General features: G+C 42.3%; 1 protein-coding gene across 5 annotated transcripts; it reads left to right on the top strand.

The window, feature by feature from the left end:
- Nucleotides 1–1,847: 1,847 nt before the first annotated feature.
- On the top strand, nt 1,848–18,528 carry LOC117471661 (E3 ubiquitin-protein ligase TRIM21-like). Of its 5 annotated transcripts, XM_034116859.1 has the most exons (3): nt 1,848–2,175; nt 16,387–17,492; nt 17,529–18,528. In XM_034116859.1, exons 2-3 carry the CDS (start codon nt 16,845–16,847, stop codon nt 18,087–18,089), a joined length of 1,209 nt encoding a protein of 402 aa, XP_033972750.1. In that variant the 5' UTR covers nt 1,848–2,175; nt 16,387–16,844; the 3' UTR covers nt 18,090–18,528. The 5 variants fall into 5 exon arrangements, with proteins under 5 accessions (XP_033972750.1, XP_033972717.1, XP_033972725.1 ...); XM_034116826.1 differs by having other exon boundaries at nt 16,387–18,528; XM_034116834.1 differs by having other exon boundaries at nt 1,848–2,204; nt 16,387–18,528.
- The last annotated feature ends 7,340 nt before the right edge of the window (nt 18,529–25,868 follow it).

The following is a 25,868-nucleotide window of genomic DNA, read 5'->3' as shown; positions in this document are numbered from 1 at the left end:
AGGCTTATGATTCTATGTGGAGGGATGGGTTACTCATTAAATTAAGTGAAATGGGTATTGGAGGGAGAATGTTTAATTGGATCATGGCTTTTTTATCAGACAGGAAATTCAGAGTTAAAGTAGGGGCAGAGGTTTCGAAAGAGTGCAGTATAGAAAATGGTATTCCTCAAGGGAGTTCAATCAGCCCCATTTTATTTAATGTTATGATAAATGACATATTCAGTATTATGGATGGATGCATCAAATCTGCGCTGTATGCAGATGACAGGGCCATATGGATAAGGGGAAGAAATGTTCCATATGTGTTTGAGAAGATAGGCAAAGCTATAAAGAAAGTGGAGAAGTGGTCATACAACTGGGGTTTCAAGATGTCAGCAAGCAAATCTTGCTTCATGAAATGTACGAATAAACGCAAGATGGAGTCTGAGAAGCTTACATTATATGGAAAGCCGATGAATGAGGTCAATGAATTTAAATATCTGGGGCTATGGTTAGATAGTAAATGTACACGGAAAACCCATATTAAACATTTGGAAACAAAATCCAAAAAAGTGTTGAACCTATTAAGAGCAGTGGCTGGATGTGACTGGGGGGCAGACAAACATTCATTAATCGACATCTATAGGGCAATTATGAGGACAACTCTGGATTACGGGTGTATAATATATGCAGCAGCAGCAAAAACGTCATTACTAAAAATTGATAGATTACAATATAAAGCGTTACGGTTGTGTATAGGTGCAATTAAGTCAACCCCTACTAATGCAATGTTAATTGAAGCAGGAGAGACTCCATTGGAGCTAAGAAGAGAGACTATTGCTCTTGCTTATTGGGTCAGGTTAAAAGGAAGTGGGGAAGGAAATGTCACAAACAAAACATTACAGGAGTGCTGGGAATATTCCAAGTTCCAGGGGCGTGGGTTTGGATGGACAAGTAAAGGAAAAATAAGGACATACGGCATGAGTTAGAGTTTTCACCATCAAATCCATTCAGTGGTGTTCCCCCATGGCTCTTTCCAATGGTAAATATAGATATGAGTATTGTAGAAAAGAAAAGAGAGTGACAAATAAATGAAGTAGGATTCAAAACAAGTTTGTACCTCAGGAGTAATTATCACAATTACCTCACAATATTCACAGATGGTTCTAAGAACAAGGAAGAGTGTGTCGGAGTTGGTATATATATCCCAGAATTTAAAATATCGATTTCAAAAAGAGCGTCAGACCAACTTTCAGTGTATACAGCAGAAATGCTGGCAGTAATTATAGGATTACAGTGGGTGGAAGAGGTCAGACCAGATAGGGTGGTGATGTGCACAGATTCATTATCCAGTTTACAAAGCATACAGTCAACAACAACTGCCAGAGAAGACATACTCATAGAAATCAATCACAGCCTGTTAAGACTCCACAGAGGCGGCATAGATCTGCAGTTCTGCTGGGTGGGAGAAAGACCAGAAAGGCAAAGAGTATCATCAAGTGCAACAGACAATTACAATCAATATTTATAAAGAAAGAAACAGAAGGGAGGAAATCATGATAGCTAGGCTCAGACTAAATCACACTGCATTGAATGGTACGCTGTATGTCATCGGGAAAAGTGACAGTGACAAGTGTGGGAGCTGTGGAGTTAGGGGAAATGTGGAACATATTTTATTACATTGTGTCACCTATAGAGTTGAAAGAGGAAAATTATGGGATAAAGTTTTAGAGGCAGAGAGGGAGTGGAATAGCTGGTATTCTGGGAACAGAAGGAGAGGGAGTAAGAGCTACCAGAAAGGCACTGTTTACATTTGAAACTGGGGTGGAATCTTTTTTTTTTTTAGGTCAGGAAAGATCATAGATGGTTGTTTTGTTTTGTTTTATTTATTTTTTGTTTTTTGTTTGGTTATTTATTTATTTACATTTTTGAATAGGGCATAGTTATATGCATCCATGAGATAAGAGCTGGAAGATATGATGATTCATACTCATGTACAGTAGGTGGCGGTATGCACCTTAAGTTGTTTGCAATCCGCCATATAGCCGAGAGAAGAAGAAGAAGAAGCTGAACGTGTCGGAGATCCCAACGATCACAACAACAAGAGGCAAAACATTATCATTATGAAGAGGTCCAAGCCTTCACGTGCAACGGGAAGGAAACGGAAAAAAGAACAGGAGGAAACGAGAGCCAGAGGTACGTCGGCTTGTGAAAACATAACATCAGTATGTACGGTACCGTTAGACATTTGATTTGAAGCTTCGATGCCATGCTAGCCGCGAGCCTCTGATACAGAAAGTTATTATTAAAGTGGACCTATCATGCTATATTTAAATGATATATTGTAGGGCCATACCTATATAAGGTATATTTATACGTTTCTGTTTTCAAAATACCAAACAGATCATGCATTTTAGCCATGCCTCATTTCGCTCTGACTATGTGCTGTTTGCTGTCTACGGGGCTGATCTCTGTGAGCTGCAGCTGACCACACCCCCCTGCAGGAGAGGGAAGCCGTGCTCTGGGGCCTCATTTATAACGCCTTGCGTAGGATTGACGTAGGAAGGTTGCTTACGTAGTACAAAGCACAAAAATAGGTACATAAATGTTCCGCCATTTTCCGATTCACAAAACATTGCGTACCGGTGAGGGAAGTGCGTACGGCACTCCCTACGCCTGTTTCCCTTTATAAATCACAATCGACTCGTAACGCCCATATTTGCCTATACATAGTCAAAGAAACGCCCATTCATTCATTCATTTTGACTGACTGCATGAAGGAGATCGCAGGAAATAACGATAGAACAGCTAAAAAAGACATCTCACACCGTGTCAGATTTTGGTTATTTTGGGGAGGTCGAGATAAATCATATTGTTTGGTGGGTGCAGTTTGAACCAGAGTAGCAGCATGGAGGTCGGATCGTCACCAAAATAAATAAATAAGTGGTCCGAAAACAGTTAATGACAAAAAAAATACACATAACCTTCCTCAGGCAGTGTGTTTGTACCGGGGACAGGAGACACCCCCTTGATGAGAAACTATAAGAAATGATCGGGGAATCCCTCCGGAGTGGAGTCATGACGACTGGATCTGAATTATTTTTGTTGTATTTGGTGGTTTGTGTTCCAGCTGTCGATCAGCAACTATATATCCATAATCCACCAGTTACAGGAAATACAACTAATGTGTTGTGTTGTATTAGCTGTACAATTGACCACATATGGTGTTCTTAGTTTCCATACCTCCTGTGTTTTACGAGCGACTTATCAAGTCTTGGCAAACGGCATAAAACACGATTAAACGTGATAGTATATAAAACCATGCTCGTATCTACAACCTATAGAAATGCAAAACGGCGTCAGTTTAGACGTAATTCTGTCCTCCTGCTTACCGCATCATTTATGAGAAAACATTTCATAACATTAACACAACATATTCGAGGTGGTTTTAAATAGCATCCGTATTTATTTATTTCTCCAAGTTATGTTTTAGTGTGCACTGAGGAGTCTCAAACAGGCGTTTGTTTAATCATTTTAAGATTGGCTTTAATCAATGTTTGAAAATGAATTCTTCATATTTGATAAATGAGAGGTAACATTTTATTTATGGTATTATTTCCACATATTTCTCTCCATTCTTCCTTCTGCCAACGGTGTCGCAGTTTCTCGTCTCTCCCGTTTGTGTGCTTAGTGCGTACGCGTGGGTTAGAGTTTGCGTGGAGGACCGCACATTTTCCCGTCAAGTTAGTATTTTATAAATCACAAACATTGCGTGGAAACTGGCGTACGCCATTTTTTGAGCGTATATCCCTTTATAAATGAGGCCCCTGGGGCCTCATTTATAACGCCTTGCGTAGGATTGACGTGGGAAGGTTGCTTATGTAGTACAAAGCAAAAAAAAAAAAATAGGTACAGACATTTTCAGATTCACAAAACATTGCGTACCGGCGAGGGAAGTGCGTACGGCATTTCCTACGCCTCGTTCCCTTTATGAATCACAATCGACTCGTAACGCCCATATTTGCCTATAAATAGTCAAAGAAAAGCCCATTCATTCATTCATTTTGACTGACTGCATGAAGAAGATCGCAGGAAATGACGATAGAACAGCTAAAAAAGACATCTCACACCGTGTCAGATTTTGGTTATTTTGGGGAGGTGGAGATAAATCATATTGTTTGGTGGATGCAGTTTGAACCAGAGTAGCAGCATGGAGGTCGGATCGTCACCAAAATAAATAAATAAGTGGTCCGAAAAAAGTTAATGACAAAAAAAATACACATAACCTTCCTCAGGCAGTGTGTTTGTCCCGGGGACAGGAGACACCCCCTTGATGAGAAACTGTAAGAAATGATCGGGGAATCCCTCCGGAGTGGAGTCATGACGACTGGATCTGAATTATTTTGTTGTATTTGGTGGTTTGTGTTCCAGCTGTCGATCAGCAACTATATATCCATAATCCACCAGTTAAAGGAAATACAATGTGTTAGCTGTACAATTTACCACATCTGGTGTTCTTAGTTTCCATACCTCCTGTGTTTTACGAGCGACTTATCAAGTATTGGCAAACGGCATAAAACATGATTAAACGTGATGGTATATAAAACCATGCTCGTATCTACAACCTATAGAAATGCAAAACGGCGTCAGTTTAGACCAGGGGTAGCCAACACGGTGCCCGCGGGCACTTGGTCGCCCGCAGGGGCAACGTGAGTCGCCCGCGGGGCATGTTCTAAAAATAGCTCGCCAAGCAAATCCAAAATGTATAAAATACACAAAACAAAAAAGGAAATGTAATTAAAAGAATCTACCCTATGCATAAACGAAACCTAAATCATAGCGAACTCTATCTACTTACTACAACTCTATATCTATCTAACACCCCTCCTCCCCCCACCCCCACAATGAGTATCGACCAATCACGTTCTTGCTTGATTTGCGGAACCAGCGTTGCAGTCTGGAAGAAAAGCACCTCCCCGCTGATTTTCCTTCTGGCAGAATCTACACAACACATCAGCCCCATTGAACAGCCTAGTCGTGCCAGCCTATACAGCACATGGGGGGCAGAGCTTTACTCTGCGTGTTGCAACTTGCATATATATTTATTGCACTTGACGCACACACACATGACGTAATTTCCACCTGGGACAGGGGGGAAATGTCCCCCGCTCTTTTCGAAATCCCGTTTGTGTCCCCCCACTTTACAATATGTGTTAGTTATGTATTTGTTAACAAAGAACGCAATCCGTCATCAGCCACGGATGAGCAATCAACAGCCTCTGTGTGTGTGTGATGAGAGAGAGAGGAGAGATAAGAGAGAGAGAGGAGAGATGTAGAGACTATAGCTCTGAGGAGAGAGAGAGAGAGAGAGAGAGAGAGAGATAGGAGAGAGAGAGGAATAGTAGTAATAGAGAGCGAGAAAAAGGCCTCTCTCTTATAGAGATGGAAGAGCTCGGCTCTCTCTCTCTCTCTGCTCTCTCTCTCTTATCTCTCTCTCTCTCTCTGCTCTCTCTCTCGTCCTCTCTCTCTCTCTCTCGCTGCTCTCTCTCTCTGCTCTCTCTCTCTCGCTCTCTCTCTCTCCTCCTCGTCTCGCTCTCTCTCCTCTCTCTCGCTCTATCTCGCTCTATCTCCTTCTGCTCTCTCTCTCTGCTCTCTCTCTCTCTCGCTCTCTCTCTCTCATCTCTCTCGCTGCTTCCTCTCTCTCTCGCTCTCTCTACTCTACTCGCTCTCTCTCTCTCTCGTCTCTGCTCTCTCGTCTCTCCTCTCTCTCTCTCTCTAATTCTATAGCTAAATTCGTTAAGAAATCATTCCAATGTGTATAGGACAGTAAAAACAGTTTGAAAGGGGAGTGATTAGTAAAATAAGCATAAATAAAAGGAAAGAATCCTAACTAGGTAAGATAAGAATAACCAAGTTTAAATGATTTGTTATTGGTTGTGATCATATTCTAAAGATGTTTGGATTATTGAAAAGTATACAGCTCTCTTTTATCTGAGTGTTGAGAGCTGTTTCCATAAATTCATGTTGTGCTCAAAGTGCTCCAGATTGATGCATTTCACTTCAACATTTAAAAATAATCTTCCCGGGGGTGCATGCCCCCCGACCCCCCTAGAGGAGGTGAGGCCCGTCCACCCCCAAATAAAGCAGGTTAAAATAATTAAATTGCATGCATGTTCTTTTAGTAAACACTGAAAACGGGTCCCACAGACCCAAACAGCACACAAAGGTTAAAGGTAAGCAGATAATAATGTTAAAATGTGCTAAATGTATACACTGTAAAAAAAGAAAGAAAAGAGGAGTAAAAGTAGCCCCCGACTTGTTTTATTTTTTGAAAGTAGCCCTCACCCTAAAAAAGGTTGGTGACCCCTGGTTTAGACATAATTCTGTCCTCCTGCTTACCGCATCATTTATGAGAAAACATTTCATAACATTAACACAACATATTCGAGGTGGTTTTAAATAACATATCCGTATTTATTTATTTCTCCAAGTTATGTTTTTGTGTGCACTGAGGAGTCTCAAACAGGCGTTTGTTTAATCATTTTAAGATTGGCTTTAAATTAATCAATGTTTGAAAATGAATTCTTCATATTTGATAAATGAGAGGTAACATTTTATTTATGGTATTATTTCCACATATTTCTCTCCATTCTTCCTTCTGCCAACGGTGTCGCAGTTTCTCGTCTCTCCCGTTTGTGTGCTTAGTGCGTACTCATGGGTTAGAGTTTGCGTGGAGGACCGCACATTTTCCCATCAAGTTAGAATTTTATAAATCGCAAACATTGCGTAGAAACTGGCGTACGCCATTTTTTGAGCGTATATCCCTTTTTATAAATGAGGCCCCAGATCAAGTCAAGAGGGGGAGAAAAAAAGATCTCCGTCCTCCGTGTTTTATTATATAGAGTCGTTATTCATTTGTTTTAAAGCTCAATAAATAACAAAGAAGACCTTTGACCGGCACTTTTCTAATTTTGTCCGGAAGATTTAAACTTTAACGGACATCTTGACCGGCGAAAGAAACTGAAACTGAAACTCTGCCGCACGGTCCCCTCGTTTCTTGGAAGAGGCGGAGAGGTGGGTGTTTGTCATCTGCTGGTGGACTACCGGAGAGAATTACAGTGCTTGCCTCGACGGGGAGGGATTGCATTGAATTAAAGCAGCAGGAGCAAACGCTTGCCTCGGGGAGGGAGAAAAAAAGCCACAGCGGAGAATAAACAGAAGGGTAACCATGGTAACTATGGGCGGGAAGTCTTCTTCGCTGCTTTTGTGGCAGACTACAGCGCCACTTACAGGCCTGGCATATGTACTACAGTGTCTCCAGCGCTTTCGAGTGGCAATGGCCGGCCGTGGCCCAACCCCACATTCCCCTGATAGGTGGAGAGTTGGCCCAATAGCCGTAGTGCCACTTCTGTGACGTCATAGAAGTGTTCAAATCTGGATCAGTCTGTATCAGATCCATTGCAGCCCCTTTTTTAGAGATTTGGGTATGGAGGAAAATAGAGAGGGTTGTGTTTTCTGACACTTGGTGAGTTCCCTGGAACACCGGGGACACATATTCATGTATAAAAGACGTACAAAAGTGCATTTTGCATGATAGGTCCCCTTTAAATTATTTTAGGTTTTTATTTATTTGTTATTATTCATATATAATCCAGCAGCTTCTTCTCAACAACACAACAGAACCTCTGCAAACACTGGTGAGTGCACTACGGAGACACAACGCCTCACTAAGCAGTTAGCCCAGGCCGACTCAATTAAATTAAATTCAAACCTTTATTTATCCAGGTGAAATCCCATAAAGAGGCGAAGTCCCTCCCCTTCCGGTTGAGCTCCATGGGACCTTATTTCGGAAAAGTTATGCATTGAAGTCAATGGAGAGAGAAAGATTATCTTTCGATCCCGTTTGAATTGTGCCACGAATTACACATATGATGTTTGTCAATTTAAAAGATAATTTTAGAAGTCAAAAAAATAAAAAAGTGTCATAAAACTGTGAAGTAACACTTTTTTTGTGTGAAACCGCTCAATGAACCACATCTCCCGTCTCGCACCACACACCCAGACGGCCGTCACGTTGGCACATTTCACTTCTTTCTTTCAGAATGAGGCGGAAAGTATTAAAAGAGGTGAAAATCACTCCAAGTCTGGGCATGTTGAGAGCTGTACATACACACAAGGGGAGTTAGTCGGTTCCTAAGAGCCAGCATGCGGGACCGGGACTCTGGGATTTGTAGTCTTTCTAGTTGCGTATTTTTCAACAGTTTTACGACAAACTGTGACTCTTTTGACATGGAAATGATTATTTAAGATTGACAAACATCATATGTGTAATTCGTGGCACAATTCAAACGGGATCGAAAGATAATCTTTCTCTCTCCATTGACTTCAATACAAACCTTTTCCGAAATAAGGTCCCATGAGTCCCACCGGAAGGGGAGGGACTTCGCCTCTCTATTGAGATCATTGATCTCTTTTTCAAGGGAGACCTGCAGCAGTAGGTTCCACATGAAGACATAAAAACATAAACAGCAGAACAACAAAAGGACATCATACAGCTAACTAGCCTAGCTCAGATTGTTTGGGTGGTCTCTTTTTGTGTAGTCTGTAAGGGCACAACATTTACATTGTACAACTTATTTATCTGTTATACACTTTGGTCAGCAGCCGTTAACTTATAACCCTTTCTTTCTCAACTTCACTGTAGTTACTGCTGTCTGTCTTTTTAAAGCAGTGTTGTCAAAGTATCATATCATCATTCATCATCATATATGTCTTATGGCGCGTTTCCACTACAGCGCGGAGCACGGTTTAAGAGGGCCGTGACGTCAGCGGCCCGTCTTTGGTTGCGTTTCCACTTGGCCTAGTACCGGCCGGCGGGTCCTAATTCACAGTTTTTCTGGCCTCATAAAATCGCGGGTCTAGGGCCAGAGACAACGAGGCTGAGTCGGGCTGAGTATGCTAAACTAGAGAGAGCATCGCTGGCAAGGGGGTTACAACTACAATAAGATGGACATATTTGACCGTGATTTAATTGTAATACACGTTTCAAAATGATGCCGAAGTAACAACATACTGATACCGGTTAGTAAAAACCATGAATTAATGCTTTGTCAAGTCTGCAGACAGACGGCAGGCGAAAAACCTTTTAAAATGCGTGTTTTCGAAATGGAGATTGGCTAAGCTAACGCAGTATATGCTCCGACCGTCCACACTCACAACAACGGCCTATACAGACATAAATAAAGCAGCGACTGTATTCACCATGACACAGGCAGTCTGTGGTTTGTACTTGTTTAACTTTTGTCTAGTTTCTGAACATATATGATGAGCTGTGAGCTCTGAGTGCTAACAGCTAACGGCTGTGTTGTTTTTCTGGGGTTCTCATTGAAGATCACGTCACGGCTCCGCCTACACTGCGTTACTATAGACACTACCCCAGTTCCTAAACTGTAATGGAAATGCGCCATAAAGTGAGCCAGTCCTAACGAGGCCCAGCCATACCGAGCGAGGCCGAGCGAGGCCGTGTAGTGGAAACGCGCCATTATACTCTGATTGCATTTACTCAGTTAAATTGTTTTCTTAGTCTCATACGTGTTTAGAAGATCTATATATGTATATATATGTTTAGGTTTTACATTTCAGAGGGCAAAATGTGGGGTAAAAGGTGGATTTGCAAATGGTTAAGGACTGGGAGGTTTTATGGTGTGGTGGTGGGAATGTTTAGATCACAGTGTTTCCCCTAGGATGGAGTCATAGCAGCGGTGCTAAGGCACGTGGGCCCAGCATAATGTGAGCGCGTGGAATTTTTTAGTGTGTGCACGTGCGAAGTGCGCCCTGCCAATTTGTTTCTATGTGTCTGCCAGCACAAGAAAGGCTCTTGAGGCCTTGTACCAGGGCCGGTTCTAGCCAATTTGCTGCCCTAGGCGAGATTTTATATATAAATGAAAAATCTCTACAAAAGACAAATACACTACAAAAACAGAAACGTATTGACATAGGTAATAGACGTCAAAATGGCTTCAAATGTATTCAGTATTGTATGAACATGTTTGAATTGGGGGGTTGACGTCACATCCTCTAGGGGGGTCCGGGGGTTTGCCCCCCCGGGAAGATTTTTTTGAACATTTTAAAGTAAAATGGTTCAATCTGGTGCACTTTGAGCTAGGGCTGTGCAATTAATCGTATTTTAATCGCAATTACGATTTTGGCCTGCCACAATTACGAAAACAACATAATCGAAAAAAACGATTATTTAGCTTTGCTTGGTTGTGACAGTGCACTGCAACATATTTGATCTAATTTATTTTAGTCTAATTTATTTGTATTTATCATATTTACATATGTTTAGTAGCTTGTTGAAGTGCGCTCCAAAATATTTGTTGATCTTGTTTATTGGTATTTATTATTTTGATATTATTTATTTAAATGTAAATATAAATGTATCATTTATTTTTGTATTGGTTTTTCAGTTGAATTATACGCTCAGGGTAATAAACAGTTAAAAAGATACTGTTCAAATTATTATTTGTATTTGTTTTAAAGTTCAATAAATGGATGTTTTCAAAGTCAATGAATAATCGTATTTAATAATCGTGATATCAATTATTGACCAAAATAATCGTGATTATGATTTTTGCCATAATCGCACAGCCCTACTTTGAGCACACAATTACTAGAGACCTGATCTAGGGGGTACAACTCTAAAACACCCATATGAAAAAGATCGGTTTACATTTTAATAACCAAACAGTGTGCGAAAAAGCACACGTCCCACCGTCCGGGACGTGTTATTTACAATGTCGGACAAGTAGATCTTTCAATTGACTTGTCCGGCGGACAAGTGACGTTTTTAGCCCTCATTTATTGACAAATTATTGATAAACTCAGTTTACAAAAGGCAGAACTCATTCGCAAATTGTCCGTGTCCGCCATTGTTCGTTTAGAAATGTTAGTTTCGGTTCTGCTTGTCGATTCCTGCATCTCGCCGCTTTCTGTACTGTTAGGCGGGGCGGTGCGGGACGTGTATCACAGTGGCAGGGTTGGGAAGCAAAATTCGGTTCAGAGTAGGAACAAATAACAATTGTCCGGTACCGGGATTAATAAGAGTTGTGAGGACAGGAGGCGAGGCCGAGCCCGAGGCCGAGCCCCGCGGACCGCAGCTCTCTCTGCTCCGGATCATCTGATCGCTGCACGGTGCAGTTCAGCGTCTCTCTCTTTCTCTTTCTACACACAGCGGACCCGCTGCCCGTTTAACAGCCTAATCTTTGTCAAACTTTCTTATGTTCTTTCTTTAACACGTAATGAAGGTTATTAAGCGTTTTAGCTCCTACGTTGTTAATATTGACGCCATTTCCTTTATGAAATAAAGCAGCCTCCCTGTCTGTGTCCTCGCGCTGTCCTCACATCCCCCGACCCCCAGACTCGGAGGAGCACAGGGATGTCAGTATTGTTTATGAAGCAGGGTATAGAAAGTACATTATTGAAATGAAAATACTATTTATTTACAAACAGTGAGCAGCAGCATGTGTATTGCAGGACATGTGTAAGCATGCAAGCGTCTTTGAGTTGTAGAAAAGCGCTAGGCCTATAGGCTATAAATATAATGTATTATTATTATTATTATTATTATTAGGCCTATGTGTTGGACATGTGTGGTTGGAATCTGTCTCACAGGCAGGTTGCAGTGTAACATCAGAGGAGACTGGGCCAATTGTACATTCTCAAACTGCACCACATAGAACTAACTAAACAATGCAGAGATTATTTTTATATAATTTTATTCAATAACCGTAAGAAATTCAACAGTATGAAGTGATTTGTAAATAGGAATACAGGTTTGACTTAATGTTTTCATAAATATGTTTTTCTCCCAGTTTGTCATGGGACTTATTTTTACCCTCTCAAAGAACCGGAATCAAGAACCGAAAATAACCGGAATCGAAAAGCAGAACCGGAATCGTTAAAATCCAAACGATACCCAACCCTATGTGTGATGCAGTAAAATCTTACCGCTCACTTACGTTAGCGGTGTCGTAAAAAACGTGGGAAAATGTAAAATACGTTGGCGAAGAAGAAGATTCCAGTGGCACCAATTTTTGTCCATTCTGGACAAGTGAAAAATGTATTCGGACAAGTAAATTGCCAAACTCACTTGTCCATGGACAAGTACTCTCTAAAAACTTTTTCTCACACTGCCAAATAAGTATATGAACATAAACAATAACCTACCATAGCCAATAACAAATAAATGTAACTTTTTTATTTTTGTTGTTCATTCATATCTTATTTTACCTAGTTAACATTTATTTATTTATGCATATTTTTGTATCTGAGGATGAAGTTGCTCTGTTCCTGCATTTTAGATCGTATTTGACTTTCTTTATTACTTTGTTAAATATAACAAAAGACAAACTTTCTACATGACTCATTTATCAGTTTCTCTGAAGGGAATTAGAATTTCTACCACAAGCAGCAAAGCTGATAATTGACAATGTTTCAACATCAGGTATAAACTCAGAACCTCAGGAATTCCTCTCAGGGCAATTTTTTAAGAAGCCCTATTGTGCTTTTAGGGTTTTTCCCTTTCCTGTAGTGTTCTTTTTTGTATCGTTTATTTGGCATGGACAATGCTCAATAATGAACACTTAAAACATTAAAATGTGTCAAGCGTAACAGTGCCAGATTTTGCTTTGAGCTAATTTCCATCCGCAGTCCCTCACATAAAACATTTAAGAAAATTACATTTTACAAACATAGCAAAAACAAAATACATGATATGCAAAAAGTGTAAAAGAGCAAGAGCAGCATACACAAGTATTTATGACATGGTGATACAATATAGCAGCTACGACATATAAGGTGCAAGAGAAGATACAAGTGCTACATAAAGTGCAAGAGGAGATACCCCTGTGTTAAAGTGCATTTCTGTTTATTTCTCAACCATTCTTTTAGTTGGCCTTTTAAAGCTATTGAGAGTGGGAGAATCCCGTATTTCAGTTGGGAGGCTGTTCCAGAATGAGCTGCCTTTTAACGGAGAGGACATTTTATCCAAAAGTGGTCCGTCTATGGTGGACTTCACAGTCTCCTCTGGTTTCTGACCTAGTGCAGCGTCCAGTGGGTTTTTTGTGGATGAATTCCCCTAAGGGAGGGCGGGCCAGTCCATGTAAACATTTATAAAGAAAACACATACTTTTAACCTGTTACGCACGGCCCCCCCCGGTACCGGGCGGATAAACGCGTCATTTGCAGGAAACAACGTCTAAGGAATCTTAACATTTAATAAAACTATGAATGTTTTATATCCATGTAACGGGAAGAAACTCAGCTAACTGATCTTTTTAATTTTTTTTCTCCAAAAAAACCCCACAATGCTAACACTCAGCCTCTGAATTAGCCACGAGCGAAAACATTTAACCTAAAACGGCACTTAAACTCACAATAACTCCCTTGTTACTTATCCTAGATGCACAGCCAACCACTCGTTTTTGGTGTCCTGGAGACACTGAATCTGGGGGTGCCCACCTCAACACTCAGTGATAAACATTTGCGACGCTATAAACGAAAGCGAACATCATAACATGTGGAGCTAGGTAGCTAGAAACGCTAACATGGCTTACCTTGGTCAAAACTGGTCTTCAATGGCATTAAAACGATAAAAAAACGATGCTGCAGTTAATCCATAGGTTCATCCAATGTATCTGTGCCCTCTTTGAAATGATTTCTGATCATCCATAAGCAATAAAACTGCTTTTTCGTTTCCAAATGTCAGAGCGAGAGATCGGTCCACTCTGCTGCAAAATTACATGCGCGAAGCCCCCACCGTTTGTTTTCACAACGAGTGTGTGTGGGGGCCTCCCCCTTCGATTCCATTGGCTCTAACGGTCAGAAAGAGGTGTCAACCATCAAAATCGAGCAAGGGGGGCCAGAGATATGGACAAAAAAACATTTCACCCAAATCACCTCAGAGGTGGGGTGGTTTTGGCTAAACCTCTCTAAAAAGGTCAAATGTCACTTGTTTTGCATCAATCTTGATACAGGGTACTTATATGTTGTACTTTGGATTCCTAAAGCTTTTAGTCTACTAACCCATCATCCAAGGGTAGTTTTCACTATCTGTAAAAAAGAATTTTTGGACGGACACTATAATCTACAGTTTTTTACTATGTAAAATCTGAATTTTCTTTAAAATAAAAGACATCTATATTGATTCTGACACTTCTACATCCAACTCACAGATGTAACCTTGCTTTGATAAAATAAATTATTCATATAACCCTTTTAGAAGTTAAGTTGTAGTCATTTGTTTTGGGCATGTCATTTTCGAGCCTGAAACATGAAAAACAGGCTTGGTGCTTAACAGGTTAAAAGACTTGTTTTAAAAATTGTCAAAACTCAAGAAATTGTGTTTATCAAGGATGGTACAGTGGTGGTATGAATTAGGCTTTCTGTCAAACACCTTGATAGCTCTCTTGTACAGCAGTTCTATGGGTTTCAGGTTTGTGGCACAAGCAAACGACCAGTTTGTAAAACAGTATTCAATGTGGGATAGAATCATACAGTGGAGGTATGACTTTGCAGCATTGACAGTTAAGAAAGGTCTGATTTGTTTAAAATGTTGCAAGTTGATTTTAACGGTATTGGATACTTTATTAATATGTTTCTTAAAAGTCAAGTTCGAGTCCAGTATGACTCCAAGATACTTGAAGTGGGGGACTAGTTCTAATTCTGCTCCGTTTAAAAACACATTGGATCCTTCGATTTTGACTGGTCGTTTACTGAACATCATGCATACTGTTTTTTTTTGCATTTAACTGTAAGCAAATGTTGTTCAGCCAGTGTTGAACCTTGTCCAATGCAGTTGAGAGACAGGATGTGATTATTTCAGTAATTTTCCCCTGTACAAAGATGACCGCATCATCGGCATACAATTGTACATTCAAATAAGGACATACATTAGGCAATTCATTAATGTACAGAGAAAACAGTATTGGTCCAAGAATGGAACCTTGTGGAACCCCCACAGGGTTGACAAGGTAGGGGGATTTGGTACCGTTGACCAAAACACACTGTTTTCTGTTCGATAAGTAAGACTCAACCCACTGTATTGGATCTGCCGAAAAATTGAAATGAGTCAGCTTTGTAAGGAGCACTTGGTGGTTAACTGTGTCAAAAGCCTTCCTGAGATCAAGGAAGACAGCACCTACATATGGGCTCGTGTCCAACATAGATTTAACCTTTTCCACAAAGACACAGTTGGCTGTCTCAGTGGAGTGGTGAGCACGAAAACCAAACTGCATAGGGTGGAGTGGAGCGAAACCTTTATCTAAATGTTTGGTGATTAGTTTTCCATTTCTCAGCTATCTAATGGCACATTTCCACCGCAGGCCTCGCTTGACTTAGTACGGTTTTCTTAGGCCTTGTTAGGCCTTGTTCGGCCCGGCTCACTTTAATGCTGCGCTTCCATTACAGTTTAGTGGAAACGCAACCAAAAAACGGGCCCGGCACGACACGCTTAAACCGCGCCACGCGCCATGGTGGAAATGCGCCAATAGAGACACAGGGGAGGATGCTGATTGGTCTGTAATTGGACATCATTGCCTTATCCCCAGATAAAAAAATCGGTGTCACCGTGGCCACCTTCCAGGATGATGGAACTTCCCTCGTGCTAATAGATTGATTTACTAACATACTAATTGGTTTTATTAGACCGTCAATATTTGTCTTTATAAAGTTGGTGTCTAAATCATCTGCATCCCTAGCCTTAGAAGCTTTTAACCCTAAGATTATATTTTTTACCTCCACCTCTGTGATTTCCTCAGAGAAAAAATTCTTAAAATCTTTTTTTGTCAGCTCCGACTGCTGGCGGGCTGTATCATTAGACCCAACGTGGATAATTAGTCGATTGACACGAGTAGCTTTAGTGCGTCTAATGTCATGAAAATGGTTCCAGGCCTCACAAGATACGCTGTCAGACATGAAGTCAGCATTGGAGCTTTTCATAATTCTATAGGTTTCTGTGCATGTAAATGGTCTGCAGAGGCTAAAATCCATGTGTTCCTTCTCTTTGAATAACTAACAAGCAGCTACTAGCCACATGCTTCAGTCATTTAAGTGACTGGTAGCAGGCAGGGATCAGAGGCTATGAGTACATATATTCTGATGGATTAGGCTTTTCAAATAATATAATTGAGTTGTGGTCATGTGTTGTTTATGGGCCACAGAGTTATAGCAGGACATTTAATCACACTGTAAAATGATCTACATGTTTAACACATTAAGGATAGTATTTAACTTTTAAAGCAAGCAGTGAACTTTAGTGTCAGCTTTTTACATCCAGTATGCATACCGTATTCTCTACTACATTTAGTTAAAACTTTGTTTTTTTTTGTACCCATTTTGTTCTTACAGACATGTCTGCTGCCAGCTGTCTGCTGACTGAAGATCAGTTTCTGTGCTCCATCTGTCTGGATGTGTTCACTGATCCAGTCAGCACACCATGTGGACACAACTTCTGTAAAGCCTGCATCTCTGAACACTGGGATAGAAATGTCCCGAGTCAGTGTCCCAACTGCAAAGAGGTGTTCAACATAAAGCCTGAGCTGCTGGTCAACACTTTCATCTCTGAGATGGCTGCTCAGTTCAGACAGTCAGCTCAACAGAAAGCCAGCAGCAGCAGCTCAGAGCAACACGTCTTCAAACCAGGAGAAGTTCCCTGTGATGCCTGCACTGGAACCAGACTGAAGGCCCTGAAGTCCTGCCTGGTGTGTCTGGAGTCCTAGTGTGAGACTCACCTGGAGCCTCACCTGACAAGGCCAGGCCTGAAGAAACATCAGCTGATCGACCCTGTGGAGAACCTGGAAGGCAGGATGTGTGTGAAGCACGATAAACTGCTGGAGCTGTTCTGTAAGACCGACCAGGTGTGTGTCTGCATGCTCTGCAGTGTTTCAGAGCACAAGACACATGATGTTGTTCCTCTGAAAGAAGGATATGAAGGAAAGAAGGCAGAGCTGGGGAAGACAGACGCTGAAATTCAGCAGATGATCCAGAAGAGACGACTAAAGATTCAGGAGATGAATCGCTCAGTGGAGGTCAGTAAGGAAGGAGTAGACAGAGGGATAGCAGATGGTGTTCAGGTCATCACCGCTCTGGCGGCGTCTGTATACGGTAGCCAGGTCAACATCATCAACACCATCCTAGAGAAGCAGAGAGAGACAGAGGAACAGGCTGAAGGCTTCATCAAAGAGCTGGAACAGGAAATCTCTGAGCTGAAGAAGAGAAGCTCTGAGGTGGAGCAGCTCTCACGCTCTGAAGACCAGCTCCACCTCCTCCAAAGCTTCACGTCCCTGAACGCTGCTCCACCCACCAAGAACTGGACAGAAGTCAGGGTCCGTCCACCTTCATATGAGGGGACTGTGGTGAGAGTTTTGACTCAGCTGGAGGAGACGCTCAGTAAACAGATGAAGAAGCTGCTCGCTAAGGTGGAGCTGAAGAGGGTCCAGCAGCATGAGGTGGAGGTGGAGCTGATGAGGGTCCAGAAGTATGAGGTTGAGGTGACTCTTGATCCAGATACAGCACATCCCAACCTCATCCTGTCGGATGATGGAAAACAAGTTAAACATGGTGATGTGAAGAAGAATCTCCCAAACAATCCAGAGAGATTTAATCCTTGTTCCAATGTTTTAGCAAAGCAGAGTTTCTCTTCAGGAAGATTTTATTACGAGGTTCAGGTTGAAGGGAAGACTGATTGGTATTTAGGAGTGACCAGAGAGTCGATCAACAGGAAGGGAGAGATCATAGTGACTCCTCAGAATGGTTACTGGACGATATGGTTGAGGTATTACAATGAGTACATAGCCAATGATTGGAGGCAACACGGTCTCTCTCTGAAGTCTCAGCCTGAGAAGGTGGGGGTGTTTGTGGATTATGAGGAGGGTCTGGTCTCCTTTTATGATGTTGATGCTGCAGCTCTGATCTACTCCTTCACTGACTGCTGCTTCAAAGAGAAACTCTACCCATTCTTTTGTCCTTCTCGTAACTTTAATGGTGACAACTCTGCCCCTCTGATCATCTCTCCTCTCAATCACACTAAGTGGGACAACAATTTGATTTGAAATCAGCTTCAATATCATTTAATGTTATAAATGTATGTGTTTTATGGGATGGGCGTTGTATACACTTTGTTATCAGATTGTGATCAATGCATTTTTTTTTCTGTAAATGTTTCATTGCTACTAAAACAGCACACCATGTTTACCGCATATATTGAAATGATCTGATGAATTCTGAAAACGCTATAACCTGCCTTTGAAACTGTAATATCATAGAAGAAAAACATGAAATAAGAAGCATTTGTACTTTCCTGACATGCCTTGATGCTAAATCTAACACTTATATTGTCTTATCATTGTATATTTCGGACATTTTGCATCATGGCACACATTACTGAAGACAATTTAAGGAATATGACAAAAGTTATTTGATTTTAATCTCATTTTCCTGGGGATGACAAAGTCAAGTCTGAAATTATTTTCTTTGTTAATAAAGTTATAAAAAAAAAAGGTAAACATCTGATGTCTTTGTAATCACACCAAGTTCTATTTTTCAGTTCTCATGTGAGCTAACAAGATCCAATAACCCTTCACATTATGTGTGGATTACTTATGCTCATTGTGTGTTTTATAAAGTGTGTGTGAACAGCTGATATGAACACTTTAAGAATATGAATAAGGGACATCTGAGGATCACTTTAGAGCAGTGGTTCCCAAACGGTGTGCCGCGGCACACTGGTGTGCCGTGAGGCAAGTCCGGGTGTGCCGTGGGATTTTGTGACAACCATACGTTATTATTGCAATATACAACTACACAAAAATAATTATTTTTTAATTTACTATATCAGTACTTTGTATGCACTCATTTCATAATACAGAGGCAAACTCTATACCTAAAAACAATTCTTTAAAAAAAAAATCCTCACAGAACCCCATATTTCGCTGTTAACGCAGTTGCAGGTGGGAATTATAAGACCGTGACACATTAAAACAGAGAAACACGCAAGAGGGAAAATGGAGCGCTTTCTTGTGCGGAGCAAACCACCAACCACCAGTGCAGAGACTGCCGACAACCCACCACCGAAAGAAAAGAGGAAAAAAACTGTCAGCAGACAGTATCATGAAAGTTACCTGTTTTATGGCTTCAGTGGCGAGCGGCAGATTTTCCCTACAAATAGACGAATCTACTGACATAAGTGGGGCTGCCCAACTTCTGGCAAATGTCAGATATGTTGATGCTGACTCTATCAAAGAGACGTTTTTCTTCTGCAAAGAAATGGAAAGCCATACTACGGGAGAAGAAATATTCAGGGTAACTAATAACTATTTAAAAGAGAACAGTCTGATCTGGAATATGTGCGTCAGTCTTTGCACAGATGGTGCGGCAAGCATGACGGGGAGAGTGAAAGGATTTATTGCTAAGGTGAGAGCACAAAACCCACATATCGTGACAAACCACTGCATTTTGCATAGAGAGGCATTAGTTGCCAAAACCATGCCCCCGGAGTTGACTGAGGTGCTGAATCAGGCTGTGCAGATGGTGAATTACATCAAATCAAGGCCCCTGAAATCTCGCCTCTTCTCCCAGCTGTGCGCCGAGATGGGAGCCGACCACCAAAGCCTGATCCTCCACAATTTTTTATTTTGTGACCTGTCTGGATTAAATGAGTGTGTTGCTGCTTTGATGAAGCCTAATTTGATAAAGTTTCAAATTAATTTCTGAAATATTTCGTTAATAAATATTTCATGAGTAATATAGTTGTCTTTGTCACATTTTATTTGACATTAGTAAATAATTATGCACATTTACAGATATTTTACATGATATGAGTGATAACACGTGTTATAAGGGCTATTTTGCACAATAGGTGTGCCTTGAGATTTTTTACTTGTCCTTTGGTGTGCCTTGGGCACAAAAAGTTTGGGAACCACTGCTTTAGAGTACAGTTTTAGTTCATTTAAACATCAGCAACTTTACTCAAGAATAGTTTAACCTGAAAAATATTTTCTTGTTTTCCATCTAATCTACTGCTGTGGTCTCAACTCCTGTGGGAAATCTTTCAGGGGAAGAAAAGGTACTCCACACGTTGCAGGAAGGCAGTGTAGTGCAGATGGATCAGTTCATAAGATGGACCTTTTGAGTTTAAGAAGAATCAAGGGCATTCTTACGTGGATCCCTGACTTTAATGTAATGAGAAAACAATCTGGGGCTGAAATGTGTTAAAACAGGACTCTCTGCACATGGCAGCAGTATAGCAGCTGGATCAGTTGCCTCTCAGCTTGAGAACAGCAATTATTAGTTTTTAAAAAAAAATCTCTTGTATCCTCTAAGTTGTGGATCGTTTTAACATTGCTGTCTCTTCCGGTTTAAAATGGACAAAAAAAAGGGGCAACAGATATACAGTTGTCCAAAGTCAAACTGGAATAGATGTTATATCTCACAGGCTCCGCCCTCTACTGGACTCTATGGGTACTGCCCTTGACCTCGCTATGCAAGTGTTCACCTACTGAGATATTTTGAAACGTAGCCGGCCCTCGGGGCGGGCCTACCTGAGTGTGCGGGCAGCCCACCCTATATAAGGCGGCCTCACCTCCTGACCGTCATCCTTTTCTCTTCAGTGAGCAGGATAAACAACTGAGAGAGCGAAAGAGAGAGAAGAAGATTGAGAATGGAAAACTCACCAGTCCTTGAGCATCGACCTTGCCCTACATGCAACGTCCTAATTGCAGGTGCCGATCCCCACCGCCTGTGTTTCGAGTGTCTGGGGCCTGAACACGCCGGGGACGGCTTGCAGTCTCCCCTCCTGCAGAGGGTGAGACGAGAACATCTGTCAGTCATCCTAGTGGCCCCAGACCGCCGCGGGGCGCCGTGGTTCGCGGAGGTGACACAGATGATGGTGAGCCAGCCCTGGGCAGTTCCTCAGGTCTGGGGGGCGATATCTCAGGGGGCGGGGGCAATAGGGGCGTTACCCGCTCTGGGCCAACCTCTCCAGGCTTGGCTCCTGAGAGGGACAGGCTGAGACGGGGGATTGTCTGACAAAGTTATCCAGACTATCCAGGCAGCAAGGGCAGGATCCACCACAGCCTGTTACAGGCCAAAGAAGTTGGCATTCCAGCGATGGTGTGAAGAGGGAAGTCTAGAGCCCTTATCTTCTACGCTGGGCTCTATTCACAGTTACTGGTGGACAGGGGGCTTGCTTATTCCACAGTTAAAGTGTATGCAGCAGCCATTTCATCCTGTCATGAGGGATTTGGCGGCAGGTCAGCCTTCAGTCAACCGCTTGTTTGCAGTTGACATATTGCGGTTTTTGCAGGAGGTCAGGAGGCAGCGCCCAGTAGTGCACGCCTCCGCCCCGCAATGGGACCTGCCGTTGGTGCTCGAGGCTCTGGTCACAGAACCATTTGAGCCTCTTGAGCTCTCCTCCCTGAAGGGAGTCATTAAAAACAGCGTTGCTGCTGGCCCTGACTTTGGCCAAGAGAGTGTCCGAACTGACCGCTCTATCGGTACACCCGAGTTGCCTGTGGATCCGGGGTGACCGTAGCGTGTCGACACTCAGGCCGAACCCCTCCTTTGTTCCCAAGAACTTAAGAAGTTCGTTCAGGTCAAGGGCTATACAGCTGGGCGGCTTTAGTCTTCCACCCCATGTTGGGGACAGGGAGGCTAAACTGCACCTCCTCTGCCCGGTACGTTTGTGGGACAGTAGATGTCTGAACTCCATAAAGAAGTTAAATTTGAACTCCATAAAGAAGTTAGGGACAAACAGGTACGATATGTATTAGTGAAAGGAAAACTTGAAAACGCAGTGGTGACATTGTCAATGTATGCCCCCCAGAGAGTAACAAATGTATTTTTAAAACTCTGTTTGACGTCATTGCATTAGAGACTGAGGGTATTTTGATGTGGTCCTGAATCGTACCATAGACACTACAAGCCACAAAAATAGCAAGAAGCACCTGACCAAGTTTGTTAATGCGTGAGTGCAGGAAATGGGACTAATTGATATTTGGAGGGAACTTCACCCCCTAGAACGGGATTATACACACTATTCAGTACTTCACTCTGTCTACTCCAGAATTGACTACTTTTTAATAAATACAGGTGAAAGTCACAGGATCACAGAGTGTAAAATCGGGGTGGCAGATGTTTCGGATCATAATATGATTAGCTTGTCAATAAATCTGTATAGTAGACAAAAGAATACAGTGTGGAGGCTCAATGTGGGTGTTTTGAATAATAAGGCGTCCGTGGAATAGTTAAGGGGAGAGATACAAATATAGAGGAGTATGATAATGGGGATGTGGACCCTGCTGTGATACTGTGGGATGCTTTGAAGGCTGTTCTCCGTGGAAAGCTGATCGCCCTAAAGGCACGGACACACCAGGCCGATTATCGGCGTTGGTGGGCGTCAGGCCGACGATGAGCGTTGACACGCCCTAATCCGATTGGTGTGTCCCGCACCGTCGGGTCTTTTCAGCCGGGCAGTCGGCCAAAGGCAGTCGGCAAAATAAATCACTCTGATTGGCTGTTCAGCTAGCGAATCAGTGCATGAGAAGCGAAACAGAAGTGAGGGACCCAAACAAACTATTAAGAAGGCAAATCTGAGATTTCATTTAACTCCAGCTCTCGACACAGGTTCGGGAAAGCCCCATGAGCTTCTTGCTGTAGAGTGAAAATGGAACGCAGACGCTATTTGTTGTTTGTTTATATCAAGTAGTGATGTGTCGGTCGCGAACGAGCCGATTCTTTTGAACGGCTCTTTGGTACGAACGAGGGGAACCGAGTCCTACTTGGTGAGAGCCGTTCTTGTTATCGTTCAATCGTTGGTCCGCACTCACTGCCTGCCAACATGCACTCGCCTTTTAAAAAGCTTGATTTTGTTCCCCAAACGTATTCCGTGAAGATCCGCCCCTACTCTGATTGGTAGGTTTCAGCACGAGGAGTGAGATGGGGTGGGTCTTAACGGAATACGCGCGAGAGAGAAGTCATACCAAGTGGTACAGGACAGGTAGACCACGTGTTTTTCGGATGGAAAATGAGCCAAACGTGAAAGCGCAGCAGCATTTGGATGCACTTCAACCAAAACCCAGGCAGTGATAAAGCGCACCATTTGTAAAGGCAAAATATCCTTTAAAGCAGGGTCAACAAATAATCTCCATCGCCACTTAAAAACACAGTATCTAATATTAAGAGTTGCGTGAATTTCATTCAAGGCAAGGCAACTTTATTTACTTATCACATACAGAGGGTAAATTCAAAGTATATTCACTGACATGATGACATGGATATGGCGCCACCTTGTGTCATGTTTACAATGCCGATTATTTACATTAGGTCTGGCAATGCAGTCAATCATTATCCTGGTGATTATTTCGCAGATAAACCTAGTAACCCCGCCCCCTTTAAAACAACGGCTCTTTTGAACGGCTCTTTTGAACGGCTCTTTGAAAGGAACGGAGCCATAAGATCCGGCTCCCTTCAAAGAGCCATAATTCCCATCACTAATATCAAGCAGTCTGTTCTTCTTCTCTCGGTTATCACGCAGTCTGTCTTCCGGTTGTTGCCTCTTTTGAATGACGAATACACACTACCGCCGCCTGCTGGTAAGGAGAGTTATTGCCACTCACGCATGCGCAGTTCGTACTTGCTTCTTGGCCGTCGGCTGAAGATTTTGCGCTGTGTTTCCAGTGCGACACATGGCCAAGACGCAGAGACGCTAGGCGACGCGACAGTTGGGGTCCGTCTGTGTCAGTTCTTTGTTGTCAGATTGTTGTGTCCGGGCCTTTACAGCATCACAAAAAAAGGCCCGGCTAGCCACATACAAATACAAAATAGAAACATTGAGAGAAATGGAGAAAAAACATAAGAGTACAGGGGATCAATCGGCATTACAGCAAATTAAGGAAACACAGGGGGAGATGAATGAGATCCTCTGAGGAGAAATAGAAAAAAAGGCAAGGTTTTTAAAGCAGTCTTATTATGAATCAGGCTCAAAAGCAGCTAGACTCCTGGCCAGAGTACTATAATGGCACAGTTCCACTACAGCGCGGAGCTCGGCTCGCTCGGTATTGCTAGGCGTCGTTAGGCCTTGTTAGGCCCAGCTCACTTTATGGCGCGTTTCCATTACAGTTTAGGAACTGGGGTAGTAACTATAGTAACGCTGTGTAGGCGGAGCCGTGAAGTCATCTTCAATGAGAACCCCAGAAAAACAACATCAGCCGTTAGCTGTTAGCACTCAGAGGTCACAGCTCCTCATATCTGTTCAGAAACTAGACAAAAGTTAAACAAGTACAAACCACAGACTGCCTGTGTCATGGCGAATACAGTCGCTGGTTTATTTATGTCTGTATAGGCCGTTGTTGTGAGTGTGGACGGTCGGAGCATATACTGCGTTAGCTTAGCCAATCTCCATTTAGACAACACGCATTTTAAAAGGTTTTTCGCCGGCCGTCTGTCTGCAGACTTAACAAAGCATTAATTCATGGTTTTTACTAACCGGTATCAGTATGTTGTTACTTCGGCATCATTTTGAAACGTGTATTACAATTAAATCACGGTCAAATATGTTCATCTTGTTGTAGTTGTAGCCCCCTTGCTAGCGATTCTCTCTCTAGTTTAGCATACTCAGCCCGACTCAGCCTGGTTGTTCCTGGCCCTAGAACCACGATTTTATGGGGCCAGAAAAACTGTGAATTAGGACCCGCTAGCCGGTACTAGGCCAAGTGGAAACGCAACCAAAAACGGGCCGCTGACGTCACAGCTCTCTTAAACAGGGCTCCGCACTGCAGTGGAAACGAGCCATTAGACACTCTACTTTAATCCACCATTAGCTGATGAAAGCACAATAAGAAACTTTCTTAACTCGCTTGATCTGCCATCTATAGGTGAGATACAGAATGACACCATTACGTCGCAATTTACAGTTGAAGAGCTGGAAGCTGCTATCAGTAGGCTAAAGACCAGTAAATCACTGGGCAGCAATGGGTTTCCACCAGAGTTCTATACAACTTTCACGAAGTAGCTAACACCTGCTTCTGTCTTGTTTTAATTGGACTCTTAAAGAAGGCAGGGCTCCCCCATCTTGGAGGGAAGCAATTATTTCCATTTTGCCTAAGGAAGGCAAAGACAAAGACCACTGTAACCCCTAGATTCCACCGGGTCCGTCCGCGGCGCGATCCAGCATTCAAATAATGGGTGCAAAAGGGCATAACAGCAATGTGTACGGTTTCAGAAAAGGGTGAATTGATGGGTTTTCAGGATTTACAGGCAAACTATGGTATTACAGACAGGGATTATTTTAGATACATGCAGTTAAGACACTATTTTGTCAAATAAATAAGGCTGAATGCAGATGAATCTTTAGATACTGTAACTGGGGTGATTGTGGATGCATATCAGCAGAAGGGGTCTCGGATCATCTCTGCTTTCTACCAGGCTTTGGGGGGAAACAGGGGGGAATCGACTATCTACATAAAAGCAAAATAAGAAGCGGAGTTAAAAATAAAAATGTCTGAGGAAGAATGGTTTCAAATGTTCGAGACGTAATTTACATCCACAAACTCATTAGTATGGAGGGAATTCTGCTGGAAGAACCTGACTCACTTTTTCATAACACCCAAAATAAAGAGCAGGCAACTTGGTATACAGCAACAGTGTTGGAGGTTGTGTGGGAACATGGAGGCTGACCACTCGCACATTTTCTGGAACTGTACAAAGATAAGGTCATATTGGGAGAAGGTTAATGCAGTTGTCAAAATTATTATGGGGTATGGAATCCCAAATACCTGCCCGGTGATGTATCTTGGGAACATTAAGGATGTTGTGATGAGAGGCGATCTATATTT

Source organism: Trematomus bernacchii, unplaced genomic scaffold, assembly GCF_902827165.1.
Source record: "Trematomus bernacchii unplaced genomic scaffold, fTreBer1.1, whole genome shotgun sequence".
NCBI lineage: Eukaryota > Metazoa > Chordata > Actinopteri > Perciformes > Nototheniidae > Trematomus > Trematomus bernacchii.
The sequence above is the reverse complement of the archived record's forward strand: the minus strand, read 5'-3'. Positions and strand labels throughout refer to the sequence as shown.